Here is a 16,540-nt window from a genome sequence, read left to right as displayed (position 1 = left end):
TTTGAGTTATATGTCAGTCATGATTTTGGTCGGTCCTGCTAATGGCCTGCATTCCCACTGCTGAGGTGGTAGAAGGCAGAACCAGGAGGAAATGAGGAAGGCTCTGAAGATAAAAGGTATAAAGGTTACTGGACAGGCCTACTGAGGGGAAAGATATGCAGGATTTTGGGTAGTATGGTTGCAGTAAATGTATAAAAGTGGAATGGAAAAGTCACTTTCTGAGACGCTTACTTGGGATCAAAAAATGTCAAAGCTACACACACTAGTATATTAGAACTCAGTATCATACAGGATCAAATTGGTATAAACATCTGGATTCTACAATGAAGCAAAAGCATCATTAGTTAATTCAACATTTACTGTACATTAGAAGTTGTATTTTGTAGAAGAACCTAGATAATCAATGTCATGAAAACATCTTCTAAAGATTCCTTATCTTTGAGACAGACATTCTGAAATGTTTATAGATTAATTTCTGGAAGTTGTTTCAAGTTAATCTAGAGGACAGAGCAAGAGAAAGAGGATGGGAGTATAGATGAAACAAGAACTTCCATGAGCTAATGACTGATGTAGCTGGGTGATTCATTACTCTCATTTAGATATTAAATTTTACATAATAAAATTAAAGAAATATATATTCTGATTTAATAAAATAATGATTTTCACCATTTTCACTTTCTCTTATAGCTTTCTCTTTCATGAATTTATATTTTTGAACGATTGATCAATTATACTTAATTAATTTGTTTAATCATTTTTATCATTCAAATACATGTACCAGAACTTATAGTCAGCCTAAGACAACCAGTCTCCTAGTGTAGTCTCTCACTCCATTCATTATTCATTTTACACATCATCTCCACACAGTTAATTAGCCTCTATCTGAACATTTCCAATGAAGGATAAAATTATTAAATTCAAATCAAGTCCATTTTAAGTCAGTCAGTGCTAACTGCAGGAATGTTTTCATTATACTAAACTATCCCCTTATCAAAAACATGTTATGTTTCTCCTAAGTAGTTATGCCAACTGAAATTTCCAGTGACCCTACCCTGAGTTATCAATTATATCAGTTAACAGGATCTAAAATTACAATCACTGTTCAATAGTTATTGGAGCTTTTCACTGAAGAGTCTAGCTTTTAAAATCCACAATGGAACAGATAGCACATATTAAAGAAACCATTACATCTCAAATACTGGCTGTAACTTTTATACATTTTTGAAGTGCCCATCAGTTTGAGAGATCTTTAAAATAAAAAGGCAAAAAACAAAACAAAACAAAAAAAACTTTCACAATTTCTTACCTTCAGGCAAACGTACTAAGTGATTTCTTCTTACATTAAGGTCTCGCAAGGCCTCCAAATTACCAATTTGGGAAGGGATTGTTTGAATTTCATTGCAGCTCACATCCTATTTCAAAAAGATACAAAGTAAAGAATTGTACTAATATTACAAACTTGCATGCTTTAAACTATCTGTAAAATGAGGTTGGACAAGATAATACCCCTCTTGTTGTAAAAAATACTATGATTCTGTGTCCAAGAATAATCCCATAGTTTGCAATAGCATTTAATTTTTAAAATGTATAGGCTTTTGACTGACTCTATACATTGTATATAGATCTACATTAATTTTGTGAGCAGAACTAAAGTTAAATGACTTAAGATGTGGACAGGAGGCCTAGAATATCAGATCAAATGAAAATGTTGGTGAAAAGGTTAAAAAAAGGTATTAAAACAGACCTTTAGGACAATAGTTTTATTTTATATTGTTCTAAAGAAACTAGAAGAAAAAACAAAACTATGATAAAAATTATAATGATAAAATTATTTGAAAGGAAATCCCATTCTCAAAATACAAGTTCAACTATTCAAGAATATAAAATAAAAATGCACTGAAGATGACTCAAATCATTCTTTATCAAACTGAACATGAGGGAAAAATAATAAAGTACACATAACTCAAAGGCTATGGAAAAAGTAGATACTATTCTATTAGCAGCTCATCAACCTGATTCTAATACATATATTAGGTAGGCCTTCTGGTATCTTGGCAAATAGCTTGATTCCACTGGTTCTGAAAAGAGACTGACTACAAGGTTCCAAGATTGATAAATTCAGGATTCCATAATTCTTGAGACCAGCCAGAATTTGTAAACCCATGCATAGCAACAAGAAGCTGCCTAGGTTAATAAAAGCTCTAAGATGTCACAGTAACACTTAGAATTCCTCCAATATATAAATAAAAAGAAAATACTGAGACTTGCTATTAGAAAAGACCGCTTACAAAAAACTTCAATAAGCTTCAGACATTATTTTTAAATTTTCCCAAAATATTCTCAGAAAGAAATAATACTATTTTTACCTTTCCTACCCATTCATGATTGAAGTAGAATCAGAAGCTAGACTTCTTAGCCCAATGCTCTAGGTATCAAAGCTAAAAGGGTTCTAAAAGAAGTCAAGGGATCCCTGGTTAAGAATCTGCCTGCCAATGCAGGGGACAGGGGTTCGAGCCCTGGTCCGGGAAGATCCCACATGCCGTGAAGCAACTAAGCCCGTGCACCACAACTACTGAGCCTGTGCTCTAGAGCCCACAAGCCACAACTACTGAAGCCCGCATGCCTAGAGCCCATGCTCCACAACAAGAGACTGCACCGCAATGAAGAGTAGCCCCTGCTTGCTGCAACTAGAGAAAGCCCGTGTGCAGCAACAAAGACCCAACGCAGCCAAAAAAAAAAAGAAAAGAAGTCGAAAGGATAGGAAGATTGAGTCTAAGCCAGAAGGGAATAGCAATCTATAATATATCTCTCAGAAAATATGTATGTTGAAAGACAGCAGTTTACTTTCACTAAAAAAAAAATGAAGGAGAAAAAAAAGGAAAAGAAGCAATAAGGATGCTGCAGAAAGACCCACAAGGGAATCAGGAGCATTACGATTATTAATTTTTACTCTGCCACAAGCTGTTTTTTATGACTGAAGTATCAACTCACTTCTTTCATAGAAAGCTAAAAGCACCTTCTGTGAGACTTATCTATCTCTTAAGTATTTAGCATTCAATAAGTAGAAACAGAAAGTTTAAATAGTGGTCTAGTATCTAGACTCTAAATTTAATATATTTGTGAATTCTTATATGTGACCTTTTATATTCATAATCCACCTGAAAAAAAAAAAGTGACCCAACATGTGGTCCAATTAGACTTTATGTGTACAGTCAGTTGTTCCTCAGTACCCGCAAGGGATTGGCTCCGAGGATACCAAAATCCATGGATGCTCGAGTGTCATACAAAATGGTGCATAATTTGCGTATAACCTACATACATCCTCCTGTATGCTTTCAACCATCTCTAGATTACTTATAATACCTGATACAACGCAAACACTATGTAAATAATTGTCACACACGGCAAATTCAAATTTTCCTTTTTAGAGATTTCTGGAAGAACAATTTTTTTTAAATTTTATTTCTTTTTTTTGGCCATGCTGCATGGCTTGTGGGATCTCAGTTCCCTGACCAGGGATCGAACCCACGCCCTTGGCCGTGAAAGTGCAGAGTCCTAACCACTGGACCACCATGGAATTCCCAGGAAATTTTTTTAAAAAATATTTTTGATTCACAGTTGGTTGAATCCACAGATGTAGAACCTACAAAAACAGAAGGCCAACTGTATTTATTTTTTGTTTATGATGTACATCTTTGTTAATAAACCTACATGGAATTATACTCCCAAATCTCAATGGACATAATTGTATTTGACCATTTCAGAAATAGGAATCATGGGTTCTGGAGTTAAGGTAGACTGGTTTCAAATTCTACTTCAGTTATGGAACCTCTGGAACCTTCGGCAAATTACTTAACCTATCTTGAGTGCTAGTTTCCTCAGCTGTAATATGATGATAACAGTTCATAACGTTATTGTGGTGATTAAATAAGAAAAGCCTTATTCCCGTGCCCAGAACAAAAGCACTCAAGAATAACAAGAAGTGGTAGGTGAAGGTTAAGCTTCTTAGAAAATATAAAGAATAGCTCACTTTAGAGTGGGAGCTAGGTTCTAAAGATAGCCTATAAGGTAAAAAAATAAACCTGACCTTTGTACTGCCCATTCCCTATAGGCACTAACTAAAAATCAGAATATTGATGCTATTAACAAGATTTAATTAAAAAAATTCAAACCCTTTATTAAATTATGTCTCAAAAGTTTAATAACATAGAAATCACTTTATATTGATTAGAACCTGATTAGACTTTGATTAGACTTGTACTTTCAGTTCTTTCCTAATTCTGTGTTGAAGCACTTGAGAGCTCATCAATCAGTAAAACTTCATTATCAGTACTTAAAAATAACTCAAAAACACAAAAGAGTATGTGCGTGTGTGTGTGTATACACACACACACACACACACACATATATAAAACAATCAAAAAATGAAATATTAACTCACAAGTTCTGTTAAATGTCTGAGATGTCCAATTTCTTCTGGAAGTGAGACCAATTTGTTATTACTAGCAATTAAGACTTTCAATGGTAAATCACACAAGTGTACTGGCAGTGTTGACAGCTGGTTTCGACTAAATGGGTAAGTAGAAAAAGAGAAAAGTCAGAGCCCACCACTCAAGGAAAAAAACCTGCCGTCTTTCTCACTCTATACTCAGGATACTAACAAAGGTAAGTCTTGCAAGGAACAAACAGGATATTAGATTTGAGTTCGAGTCTTCATTTCCTCACTTGTCAGCTTTGCGCTTTTAGGCACAGCATTTAATTTATCTGCATCTTACACAGATTCCTCATCTGTAAATCACAGGGCTTACAGGACTCTTGCACCATAAAACTCCTTTGTAAATAATGAAGTGCCATATAAACAAAACATATTATTATTTTATTAAACTTAAACTTATATAGGAAAAAATGATTTTAAAATAGGGTAGATAACTAACATCCTCTCCTCTTCCTTCCAAAGAGTTATATACAAAGTGTTTGTAATTTACTTCCCTCATCATTACATTATTATAACCAAATGTACATAAACGACCCAAATATAATTCTATGGGAAATAAGGGACAGATTGTGATTTCAAATATATCATATTAACTGAAGGATAGGTAAGGAATTTTTATTTATACAAAAATATTCAAATCAGAACTGAAAGTAAAAAACACATCTATCATTAGGATAAAAATAAGTTAAAATTTTACTTATGCAGATTTAACATCTTAATCCTTAGTAATAATTGCCCCCATTTTCAAGATCTTTGATGATTTTACTAACACAGATCATAAGCCTTTAAAACTTTTAGAATCTAATAATTAGACATTCACATACAAAACTGTCTACTAGTGCTACTTTGATCATGGGAAAAAACTGAAAGAATAAATATCCGAGAGGGAAAATGAGTTTTAGAAACATATAAACTGTACATTAAAATGATTACATATAAAAATATTTCCAAAGGATATTTCATGAGAAGGGGAAAAACTCATTTAAAAATTTGACTAAAAGCCTACAAAAAAGGAAAAGTTCACCTATAATTATATAACTCAGACATAACATTTTGATGAATTTCCTTTACTTTTCTACATTTATTTTCTCCAGTCAACATTTATAACTTTTATAATGAAATAAAATAACAAAAGAATTCTTGTAAGATGTGAAAAAATGGAGTAGATGAGTTGAATAAATGCATTTATATATTCAGAACTTAGTACGCAAAAATACGTAATCACAAAAACCAAACAAAGTAATTTCAGATGTACTATTCTCATTTGATGAAGCTTATTTGAAAATGTAATTGGAAAACCACTGCTACAAGACCACTCCAAGTCTATTAGGCTAAAGGCTCTTAGAGTTTGTTAATTATTACAAAGACAAAGACAAAAGGAGAAACTAGAGGGATATAGAAAATACCGCTAATTTAGTCTAAGAATATGTCGAGATATGGCTGATATAAACAGACAATGTAAATTTTTTTTAAATTATTAGTTTTATTTTTTGGCCGTGTGGCATGTGGGATCTTAGTTTCCCGACCAGGGATCGAACCCATGCCCTCTGCAGTGGAAGCACGGAGTCCTAACCACTGGACCGCCAGGGAATTCCCCAGATAATGTAAATTTTAGTGAAAGGGAAGAGGAAAATTGAAAAGATCACACAAAACTAAAAATTAAAAAAAAAAAATCCTTACCTAATATTTAAGAACGTTAGAGCTTGCAAGTTTAGAATTGCCTCTGGTATATACCGAATACAATTTTGGTATAAATTGAGATTCTCAAGAGAAACGAAGTGACATGCTTCTATGGGAATTTCTGAGAGGCGATTTCGTGACAGATCTGAAAGAAAAAATAAATTAAGTTTAAAATCAATCCTTGGAACTTATTTTACTGAAATTTTAAATAAAAAAGCAGGTTTCATAATTGTTTGAATTTCCTAGAGCTCCTATTGTGGAGACTGGTCCAGATTAAATATTCAAATATTAAATGATTGAAGAAACCATTTTAACATATGCCTCTATACCTGTTGCTGGGAAATGCTGATTCCTTTTGAGTCTCTACATATACTAAAAAATAAAACCATTATTCTTTGCAAGTAACATAAACTCCAAGGAATACCAGCTTAAAAATTACATCACAGATCATGCTAAGTACCAAATATCCTAGAAAACAAATGGATCCCTAAAATCCACCTTCCCAAAAGCTCAGACAACATTCTGAGGTTTTCAGAAAAGCGAAGCAAAACGAAACAAAAAAATATTGTTCCTTTCTTTACCAGTCAAAAAGTATCACTGTCATGTCAAAAGGACTCAGGAACCATCTTTGCTCCCACTGGCCAAAGATGAGATAATCTGAGCTTCAATAAAGATAATAATCGCAGCGAATTGAAATCTATCACATATTATTGAATTTATCCTCCCCAAAAGATGATAAAGAACCAATTCATTACCTTGTAAGCTGATAAAGGGGGGGAAAAAAAAGCAAACATTTACCTTGCCTTCCCTATGTGAACTGTATCACTGAGTAACCAAATAGATAAAGGGAAGCATCTTTATATAAGTGTTCTAGCTATAAATGAAAAACAATGATAGAATATAGCATTTTGCAACTCTCAATGAATTAATGGATCCAGAATTGAGTATTAATGGCTGTTATCTTTACAAAAAGATAATCAGAAAGTATATGCCCATTAGAAGAACAGAACATCATTTATGGTCTTGCCAAAGGGACAGAACCTGAGTCAAATCAAGCTTTTCCATCAGCTGCAAACTTTCAGAAAATGAAGAGGACAAAGAAGTATGCTGAAATACAGTCACTCTGTCATTACCATTTAGATTTAATTAAATACACTGTGAGATTCATTTGCTCACTACTGTTTTCTCTCTTCTTCTGCCCCTTAAATTCTCTGTTGAGAATTATTTGGTGAGAATCCTTTAACTTTCCTTAGATGGAGGATCTGAATTCCTGCACATCTGCAAGTACCTTGCTTTCACCATAACAAGTGAATGATATTTCAGCTAGGTACAGACAATTCTTTTCTTGGTAATCTGTAGATGTTATTTTACTACCTTCTAGTTTCCAGTGTCACACTGAGTAGTCCAGCACATATCTGATTATTTTTCCTTTGTAAGCAGCTTGTTCTTTGTCTCCCTCCACCCTTAAATTAACACTCTGGTCCAGAACTCAGTTGGTTCTTTCAATCCTTCTTTAAACCAGAGAAATTCTCCTCTATTATACCTTTAGTTGTTGCATCTCCTCCATTTGCTCCTTCTCCTTCTTTATATTTTTTTTCTGTTTTGATATACTCTTCTACTTAATGTTCCAAACCACGAATCTGAGTCTCAACAGTAATCATTCTCTCCCTAAATTAATATATAGAAAAGTTTTTTCCCTCACTTTTTAATTCTTTCATGCTATGATTAGAAGCATGTCACCCTGTTTCTCTTGAGAATCTCAGGATAAATTAGTTTTTGTTTTTTGGTTTTTTTAAATTGAAGTATAGTTGATTTACAATGTTGTGTTAGTTTCTGGTGAATAGAAAAGTGATTCATAAAACTTCATATATATATCCTTTTTCAGATTCTTTTCCATTAGAGTTTGTTACAGGATATTGAATATAGTTCCCTGTGCTATATAGTAAGACTTTGCTGTTAGATATATAGTAGTTCGTATCTGCTAATCTCAAACTCCTAATTTATCCCTTCCCTCCCCTTTCTCCTTCGGTAACCATAAGTTTGTTTGCTACGTCTGTGAGTCTGTTTCTGTTTTGTAAGTAAGTTTATTTGTATCATTTTTTTAGATTCCACATATAAGTGATATCATATGATATATGTCTTTCTCTGTCTTACTTCACTTAGTATGATAATCTCTAGGTCCATCCATGTTGCTGCAAATGGCATTATTTCATTCTTTTTTACGGCCGAGTAATATTCCAGTGTGTGTATGTACACACACGCACACACACAACACATCTTTATCCATTCATCTGTCAACAGACATTTATGTTGCTTCCATGTCTTGGCTATTATAAATAGTGTTGCTATGCACACTGGAGTACGTGCATGTATCTTTTCGAATTAGAGTTTTCTCTGGATATATGCCCAGGAGTGGGATTACTGGAACATTCTGTTTTGTTTTATTTGTTAAACTTGTCATCTATCTCTTCGAATAGTTCTATTTCATTGAAATCACTTCTTCTAGATGTAATCCTTGTTCATCCTCTCTGGTTGCTGGAGTTCCTTTAAATGAATTATCTTCCTTTGCCAATTCATGGCTTGCCTCATCTTTGGAGCTCAGATCAAGCTGCTAGAGTACCGTGAATGGCATTCAACATCAAAATAGTGGAAGCAAGCTCCTTGATGCACTGGAACTAAGCTTCCCCTCTGGAGCACAGTTCTTCTTGAGAACTCAAAAGTTTTGATAACTGCCATAGGTTTTTGCCTCTTATTTTCATTTGGATCCCAGTATGTCCCCCAGACTCACATATTCCCTACAGGTCCCACCAGCCTGTGAGCCTCCGAGTTGCTTCACTCTGAAGTAGTACTTAGTAACTGAAGTTGGGAAAGATCACCATCTTACCAAAATGCCTCCCCATATTGTATTCATTAGGAAAAAGTTAAAAGCCCAGGTAGCAAAGGGCATCAAATATTTACAAATAAAAATTTCCTACAGAATCACATGGTAAATAACTTATTTAATACAAAATACAACAAAAATTATTTTATAAATTCCTATTTAAATTTTGTTAGTATGATTTTAAAAATGAAGAAATGAAAGAAATAAATTTCAATTACAAACTGCTCCTTAGGGACTTCCCTGGTGGTGCAGTGGTTAAGAATCTGCCTGCCAATGCAGGGGGACATGGGTTCGATCTCTGGTCTGGGAAGATCCCACATGCCGAGGAGCAACTAAGCCTGCATGCCACAACTACTGAGCCTGTGCGCCACAACTACTCAGCCTGTGTGCCACGACTACTGAAGCCCGGGCGCCTAGAGCCCGTGATCCACAACAGGAGAACCCACTGCAATGAGAAGCCTATGCACCGCAATGAAGAGTAGCCCCCACTCGCCGCAACTAGAGAAAGCCTGCGCACAGCAACGAACATCCAATGAGGCCAAAAATAATAAAATAAAATAAAAAAATTTATTAAAAAAAAATTGTCAGCAGAACTTCATTCTTTCTGGAGCTTCTAGGAGAAAATCTGTCTTCTTCTTTTTCCCAGCTTCTAGAGTCTGTCCACATTCTTTGGCTCATAGCCCCATTCCTCCATCTTCAAGTCAGCACTATCAGGTGGAGTCCTTCTGATGCTGCCATCTCTGCGGGTCTCCCTCTTCTGCCTCCTTCTTCCACTTTTAAGGATCCTGTGACTTTGCCCACCTCCCCCTGCTCCCAAATAATCAACGATAATCTTCCTATTTGAAGAACAGCTGATGAGCAACCTTAATGCCCCTTTGCCATGTAGTGTAACATATTCATAGGTTATAGGAATTAGGATGTAGACTAATCCCAACATCCTAATGTGGGGGGGGGCATAATTCTGCCTAGCACACCTCTCAACTTTCTAAAAGTAGAAGCACACTTTATGTGTTTTCTTTTGTGACCTTCTCTCAACATTTGAGATTCATTCATGTAGTTGCATACTGCATTAGTTCCTTCATTTTCACTGTCTTCATACTATTCTACTATATGAACGTGCTACAATTTATTTACTCATTCATACTACTACTTTCGATTACACACTGAACTAGGAGAGAAAATGCTGTGTAATAAGATTTATGTATCATCAACTCCAAACTGTTTTCCAAAGAGGTTGTACCAATTTACACGTCTACCAGCAATGTACAAAGAGTTCTTGTGGCTTCATATCCTTGCTAATACTTGTTATTGAGATGTTTTAATGTTTATTATGTTTTAAAGATTTTTATACAGTGGCATTTCATTGTAATTTTAATTTTCATTTCCCTGATTATTAATGAGGTACAACAGCTTTTCATATGTTTATTGGCCATCTAGATTTCCCTTTTTGTAAAGTACCAGCTCAAGTCTTTTGGTTTGTTGGACATCTTTATAAATTCTGAATATGAGATTGTTATCAGTTATATGTGTTGCAAATGTGTTCTCCCACTCTGTAGTTTGAAGTTTCACAGTCTTTGTGGTGTCTTCTGATGAACGTCTTTAATTTTTAACAGAGTAAAATGTTTTATTAATTTTTTCCTTTATGGTTAGTGGTATTTGCAGTTTTAAAAGAAATCCTTCCCTACTCCAAGGTCACAAAGATATTCTTTTCTAAAGGTTTTAGAGTCTGACATTGAATCTACCAGGAATTTATTTTCTAGTATGATGTGAGGTAGAAGGCCAATTTCATGTTTTCCTACAGGGATACCCATTTATCCCAGTGACAGTTACTGAAAAGACCATCACCTCCCCCCCCAACTATTTCCCTGTAACACCTGTCATATATCAGGTGCCTACATTTGTATGGGCCTGTTTGGGGGCTTCTCTAATCTGTTCCATTGCACTACTTATATATTCTTATGTCAATATTACACTATCTTAATTACTATAGCTTACAATGATTCCTGAAATCTAGTAGAGTGATGTACTCCTACATCACTTCTAGTAGGAGAGGTATTCCTTCCTCTTTGTAGTTCTTCAAGTGTGTCTTGGCTTTCTAGGTCCTTTGCATTTCCCTGTAAGTTTTAGAATGAGCCTGTTATATCTCATAAAAACACTTGTTCGAACTTTTACTGAGATTGCACTGAATCAAACATCAATTTGGAAAAAAATGACATCTTTACTTGATTTATTCACAGGTCTTTATTATTTTATAAATGATATATATTTTTCAAGTTTTATTTTCTAACCATTAGTTAGTCATAGAAATAAAATTGATTTCAATATACTGATTTTGTACCTGGCAACTTTTGATAAATCTTTTTATTAGTCTATAAAATTTATCTGTAGATTTGGATAGCTCCAAATCCACAATTACCTAGTTCTGTGAATAATGAAAGCTTGTTTCTTCCTTTCTGATACATACGTACATATCTACCTACCTACCTATCTATCTATCTATCTACCTATCTATCTACCATCTAATTCTCTTACAGTGCTGGCTAGGACCTCTAGTATAATGTTGAACAAAAGCAGTAATTGAAGGTATTCTTGTCTTGTTCCCAATTTCAAAGGGTTTCTGTAGATATTCTTTATCAGATTAAGGAAATTCCTAGTTTGCTATGAGTTTTTTATCAGTAACAAATGTCATATTTATCAATCTCTTTTTCTCCATCTATTGAGATGATCATAGGATTTCAATCTTTTACTACATTAATATTGAATTAATTTTACTCTTTATTCCACTATTCTTTATTCCATTAGTGTAGAACTGATTTTTTCCTTATTAAAACTTTATTCTATCAGTATATTAAATTTACTTTCTAATGTTAAATCTTGTATTCCTGAGATAAAATAAATTTAGTCATGATGTATTATCCTTTACATTAGCTAGACTGAGTTCGTTAACATTTGGTTCAAGATTTTTGCATATATGATCATGAATGAGTTTGAACCATTTTCTTTTCTCATACTAACTTTGAGGGTTTAATATCAAGGTTGTATTAGTCTCACAAAATTTAGTTTGGGGGTATTCCCTCTTTTTCTATTGACTGAAAGGATTTATACAACTTTCAAATGATTTCATTTTAAAAGCTTCTTAGAATTCACTGGTGAAGCCACCTGGGCCTACGTTTTCCCTGAAGGAAGATTTTTCACTATTGACTGAATTTCTTTAATATTGATAAGACTATTAAAGTTTTATATATATCTTCTTGAACCAGTTTTCAGTTATTACAGTCTAGGAGTTGGCTATTTTCATCAGAATTTTCCATTTTATTAGCATAAAGTTGTTCATAATATCCTCTATTTTTTTAATGTTTACAGCATCTGTGGGGATGTCTCTATTTTCATTTCTGACTTCGGTTTCTGCACCTTATTTCTTTCTTGAGCAACCTCATCAGAGATTTGAAAATATCATTAGTGTTTTCAAAGTATCCATTCTGGCTTTGTTAGCCCTATTCATTGTACAGTTTTTATTCTGTTTATTTCTGTTCTTATCTTTATCATCTTCCTCTTATTGGGGGGAAGGGGTTGTGCTATTCTTTTCCTAATTTATAGAGATGGAGGCTTAGCTCAATAATTTTTAGACTTATTTCTTTGCAAATATATGCACTTAAAGCTTTTATAAAATTCCCTCGGGCTTCCCTGGTGGCGCAGTGGTTGAGAATCTGCCTGCCAATGCAGGGGACACGGGTTCGAGCCCTGGTCTGGGAAGATCCCACATGCCGCGGAGCAACTGGGCCCGTGAGCCACAACTACTGAGCCTGCGCGTCTGGAGCCTGTGCTCCACAACAGGAGAGGCCGCGATAGTGAGAGGCCCGCGCACCGCGATGAAGAGTGGCCCCCGCATGCCACAACTAGAGAAAGCCCTCGCACAGAAACGAAGACCCAACACAGCCAAAAATAAATAATAAATAAATAATAAATAAGTTTAAAAAATTAAAAAAAAAAAAAAAAATTCCCTCTAAGTGCTGCCTTAGCTGTATCTCATGAGTCTTTATATATACATTTTTTTATTAGAATATTCAATTAGAAAATATTTCCTCATTTCCATTATGATTTCATCTCATTCTGTTAGAAATGAATTCCTTAATTTCCGAACATATAATGATATTCTAATTATCTTTTTTGTTAATGATTTCTAACAACTGTATATGGTAAAAGAACATGCTTTATGTGATTTCAATCCTCTCATGTTTGTTTAGATTTTCCTTACGGTCCAGCACATGGTCCATTTTTATACATATTCTATGTGAGTCTGACAAGAATATTTATTCTACATTGGCATAATGTTCTAGTTATGTCTACTAGGTCACATCTGTTTAACTGCATTGTTCAAGGCTCGTCCTTACTGATTTTTTTTTGGTCAGTTTTTTCTATCAACTGCTGAGAGAAAAGGGTATATTAGTCTTTCATTTTTATTGCTATTTGTCTATTTCTCTCTTTAATTCGTTAACCCTTTCTTTATGTTTTTTGGACTTTTGTTATTAGGTACCTACAAAATTTTAAATTATTATTATTATTATCAATTTTTTTTTTGGCCATGCCGTGTGGCATGTGGGATCTTAGTTCCCCAACCAGGGATCAAATCCATGCCCCCTGCAGTGGAAGCATGGAGTCTTAACCACTGGACCGCCAGGGAAGTCCCCAAAATTTTAAATTATTACCTTCCTGATAAATCAAACTTTTTATAATTCTTAAGTTACTTCTTCCATTCCTAGTACTGTAATTTGCTTTGAAATCTCTTCTTTTGGTTGGTTTGGTGGACTTACTTTAATGTGACTCCCATGATCCCTATTTACACCCTTGTATAATACCCCCTCCTCCACTTGAGTGTAGGTGGGACTTCAAACTACTTGCTCCTAACCAATAGAATACTGCAAACATGATGTGATGTCATTCCCGTGGTTACGACTGTCTATCTGATCTGTCCTATCTCTGTTGCCAAATTTGAAGAAGTAAGCTGCTGTGAATTCTATAGTTGCAAGGAAATAAATTCTGCCAACAACCTGAGGGAGATTGGAAGCAGATCCTTCCCCTGTCACACCTCGAGATGAGAACTCAGGCCTGATCAACACCTTGACTGAAGCCTTGCAGCAGACCAGTCTAAACTGTGCCTAGGCTCCTGATCCAAAGAAACCATGAAGTTCCTTAAGCTGCTAAGTTTGTGTAACTTGTTATACAGCATAGAAAACTAACACAGTCAATATTTCTACAGAGTACCTTTTCCTATTCTTTAATTTCGACCTTTCTGGATCATTACACTTTGAACGTGTTTCTTATAAACAGCACATAGGTAGATTTTGCTTTCTTTTTATTGTCTGACAATCTTAATCTTTTAACTGAAGCACTCTATATTTAACATAATTACCCAATATATTTGGACTTTTTAAAAGGTCATGTTATTTATGACAGATGTAGTTCATTGAATATCTATGCTCTTTCCTTCCTTACTATCAGAATCTCAATTGTGTTGAAAACAGCAAAGGGCTCAGCTAGACCACTGACTGATATTTCCAATTTTATTAATCATTGAAGTTCAAACAAAGGAAATAAACACAGATATAAAATTTAACCATATTTGTCCTGGTAACTAAATTGATGTAGGAAATTCTCATTTATAGCCAGTGTCCTGAGTTGGTAGGCAAACTGAATGCTTTGAAACTACCTCATGTTTTTCCATAGAGGGAAAAAAAACTTCTTAGCTGTTGAGGGCTAACTTCACACACAATGCCAATGCCAATGTTATATATTCGCAAATATATTCCTTTTCCAGTATTTCCTATCTCAGTACATGATGCTTTTGTCTATCCAGTTGCTTAAGTCAGAATTCTGGAAGCATCCTGACACCTTTCTTTTTTTCCCTTAATCTAATCCTATCAACAAACACTGTCAGTTTCTTGGTCCAAATATATCTTGGGCCTCTCCATTTCTCTTCATCTCTTTGTCACTGCCTCTTAGAATTGTTCTAAGAATCAAATCAAACAATGCATGGAAAATTACTTCATATACTGTAAAATGCCAAGAGGCACACACGCATAAAGCCAGCTTCATAAGGCTGACAGCCATACAGCAAAAACAAATAACACCCATCCCCCTAATTTCAGGGTACTGTACTCTGCAATAAAATATTACAGAGTACAATACAATAATTTATGATCTTTGGTCACCAAAAAGAATATTGCTTTCAGTATACTCTACCTTTAAAAGGCAAAAAAGGTAGAGAACATTTATCTAAAGATTTACATTAAACTGTTTAAAATAGTTTCCTTATCTTTCAGTGAGGTTAAATAAGCAGAGAGGTTACTGTATCTTTGTGTCACTAGAGTAAACTTGTTTTCACACATACAGATAAGACTAGTTATTGCCACACAAGCCCCCTAAATTTCCATTTCTGTGTCAGTGTAGTCAGTTGTAGGCTGTTTCCAGATTGCAAGCTCAATTGAGATTTGCCAAGTATTGTAAACAGCCACAAACAGGATAATAAGCAATTATGCAATTAAACTATTAAGTTACTTCTATGTATCATATCCTAAATGTGGCCTTGGTCTTGCACCAGCCATTATCTTTTCTGCTAATGCTAGTAATATGAGCCACCAACTATACCACTCTGGCACAGCCCTTGGATGTATTATTCAGTTGAGCAAAGCAGAAAAAGCCTATTTTGGCCCGATAAAAATATGAGAAAAATTTTCGCTAAAAAATGTACCATGGAAGTTTCAATTAACTAAAATAAATATTTCAATGGAAAAAGTTTTAAGGCATTTTGTTTGCAATCAAATGCCTGATTATTTTCCTAATTTACAAAAAAGTTACCCTCCAAGTTAAACTCATCTCAGATCTACTTTAAGTTTAAAAATAATATGTTAAAGAGAAAAGTCTAAAAAAATAGTAAAAAGAATCTTTAATATTAATGGGGGGGTGCACAAGAATGATCACTCTAGATTCACATAGCAAATATTCACTGAGTAGGGACTATGTCTGTTTTGTTCAACTCTGTATAGTTGGCACTTAGTAGTGCCATAGTACATAGCACATAGTAGGTACTCAATAAAATATTTATTTAAAAAAAGACCAAATAAATGAATGAAACAAAAACTCCGGAATCAGAAATGGGTAAGAATCCTGTCCTCCATCTTATAGAGCTTCATTTATGGTAAGACTATAACATAATTAATATACTGATAAAGGACCAAATCACAATTTTACCTTTATGATTTTCTTTTTTAAATACTACATAACCTGGATTGAAAATAATTTATTTCCAAAAAAGTAAGTGTTAGATAAAATGAATCAAATCCAACTCTTGAGGGAAAAACTATTATGTGTATCAAACCATAGATAAGTATTTATAATTTAAAAAAAGCTGAGATAGGTTACAACCATAAGAAAGAGTGGTTAAGGTATATAAAAAATGACATTGGGGGGCTTCCCTGGTGGCGCAG

At 34.3% G+C, this 16,540-nt stretch overlaps 1 protein-coding gene across 17 annotated transcripts in view; it reads right to left on the bottom strand.

The window, feature by feature from the left end:
• LRCH3 (leucine rich repeats and calponin homology domain containing 3) overlaps positions 1-16,540 on the bottom strand; it is a 119,899-nt gene that overhangs the window by 68,564 nt on the left and 34,795 nt on the right. For 16 of the 17 annotated variants that reach the window (XM_082458570.1, XM_082458560.1, XM_082458555.1 and 13 more), the window contains exons 2-4: positions 6,176-6,320; positions 4,442-4,568; positions 1,307-1,412 (exon numbers count right to left, since the gene is read on the bottom strand). In XM_082458570.1, the coding sequence (XP_082314696.1) occupies positions 1,307-1,412; positions 4,442-4,568; positions 6,176-6,320 (378 nt within the window). The remainder of the gene's footprint in view (positions 1-1,306; positions 1,413-4,441; positions 4,569-6,175; positions 6,321-16,540) is intronic. The other variant, XM_082458562.1, reaches the window with a different exon arrangement.

The sequence above is a fragment of the Balaenoptera physalus genome (assembly GCF_965194825.1).
Source record: "Balaenoptera physalus genome assembly, chromosome: 4".
In the NCBI taxonomy this organism is placed as follows: Eukaryota; Metazoa; Chordata; class Mammalia; order Artiodactyla; family Balaenopteridae; genus Balaenoptera; species Balaenoptera physalus.
The sequence above is the reverse complement of the archived record's forward strand: the minus strand, read 5'-3'. Positions and strand labels throughout refer to the sequence as shown.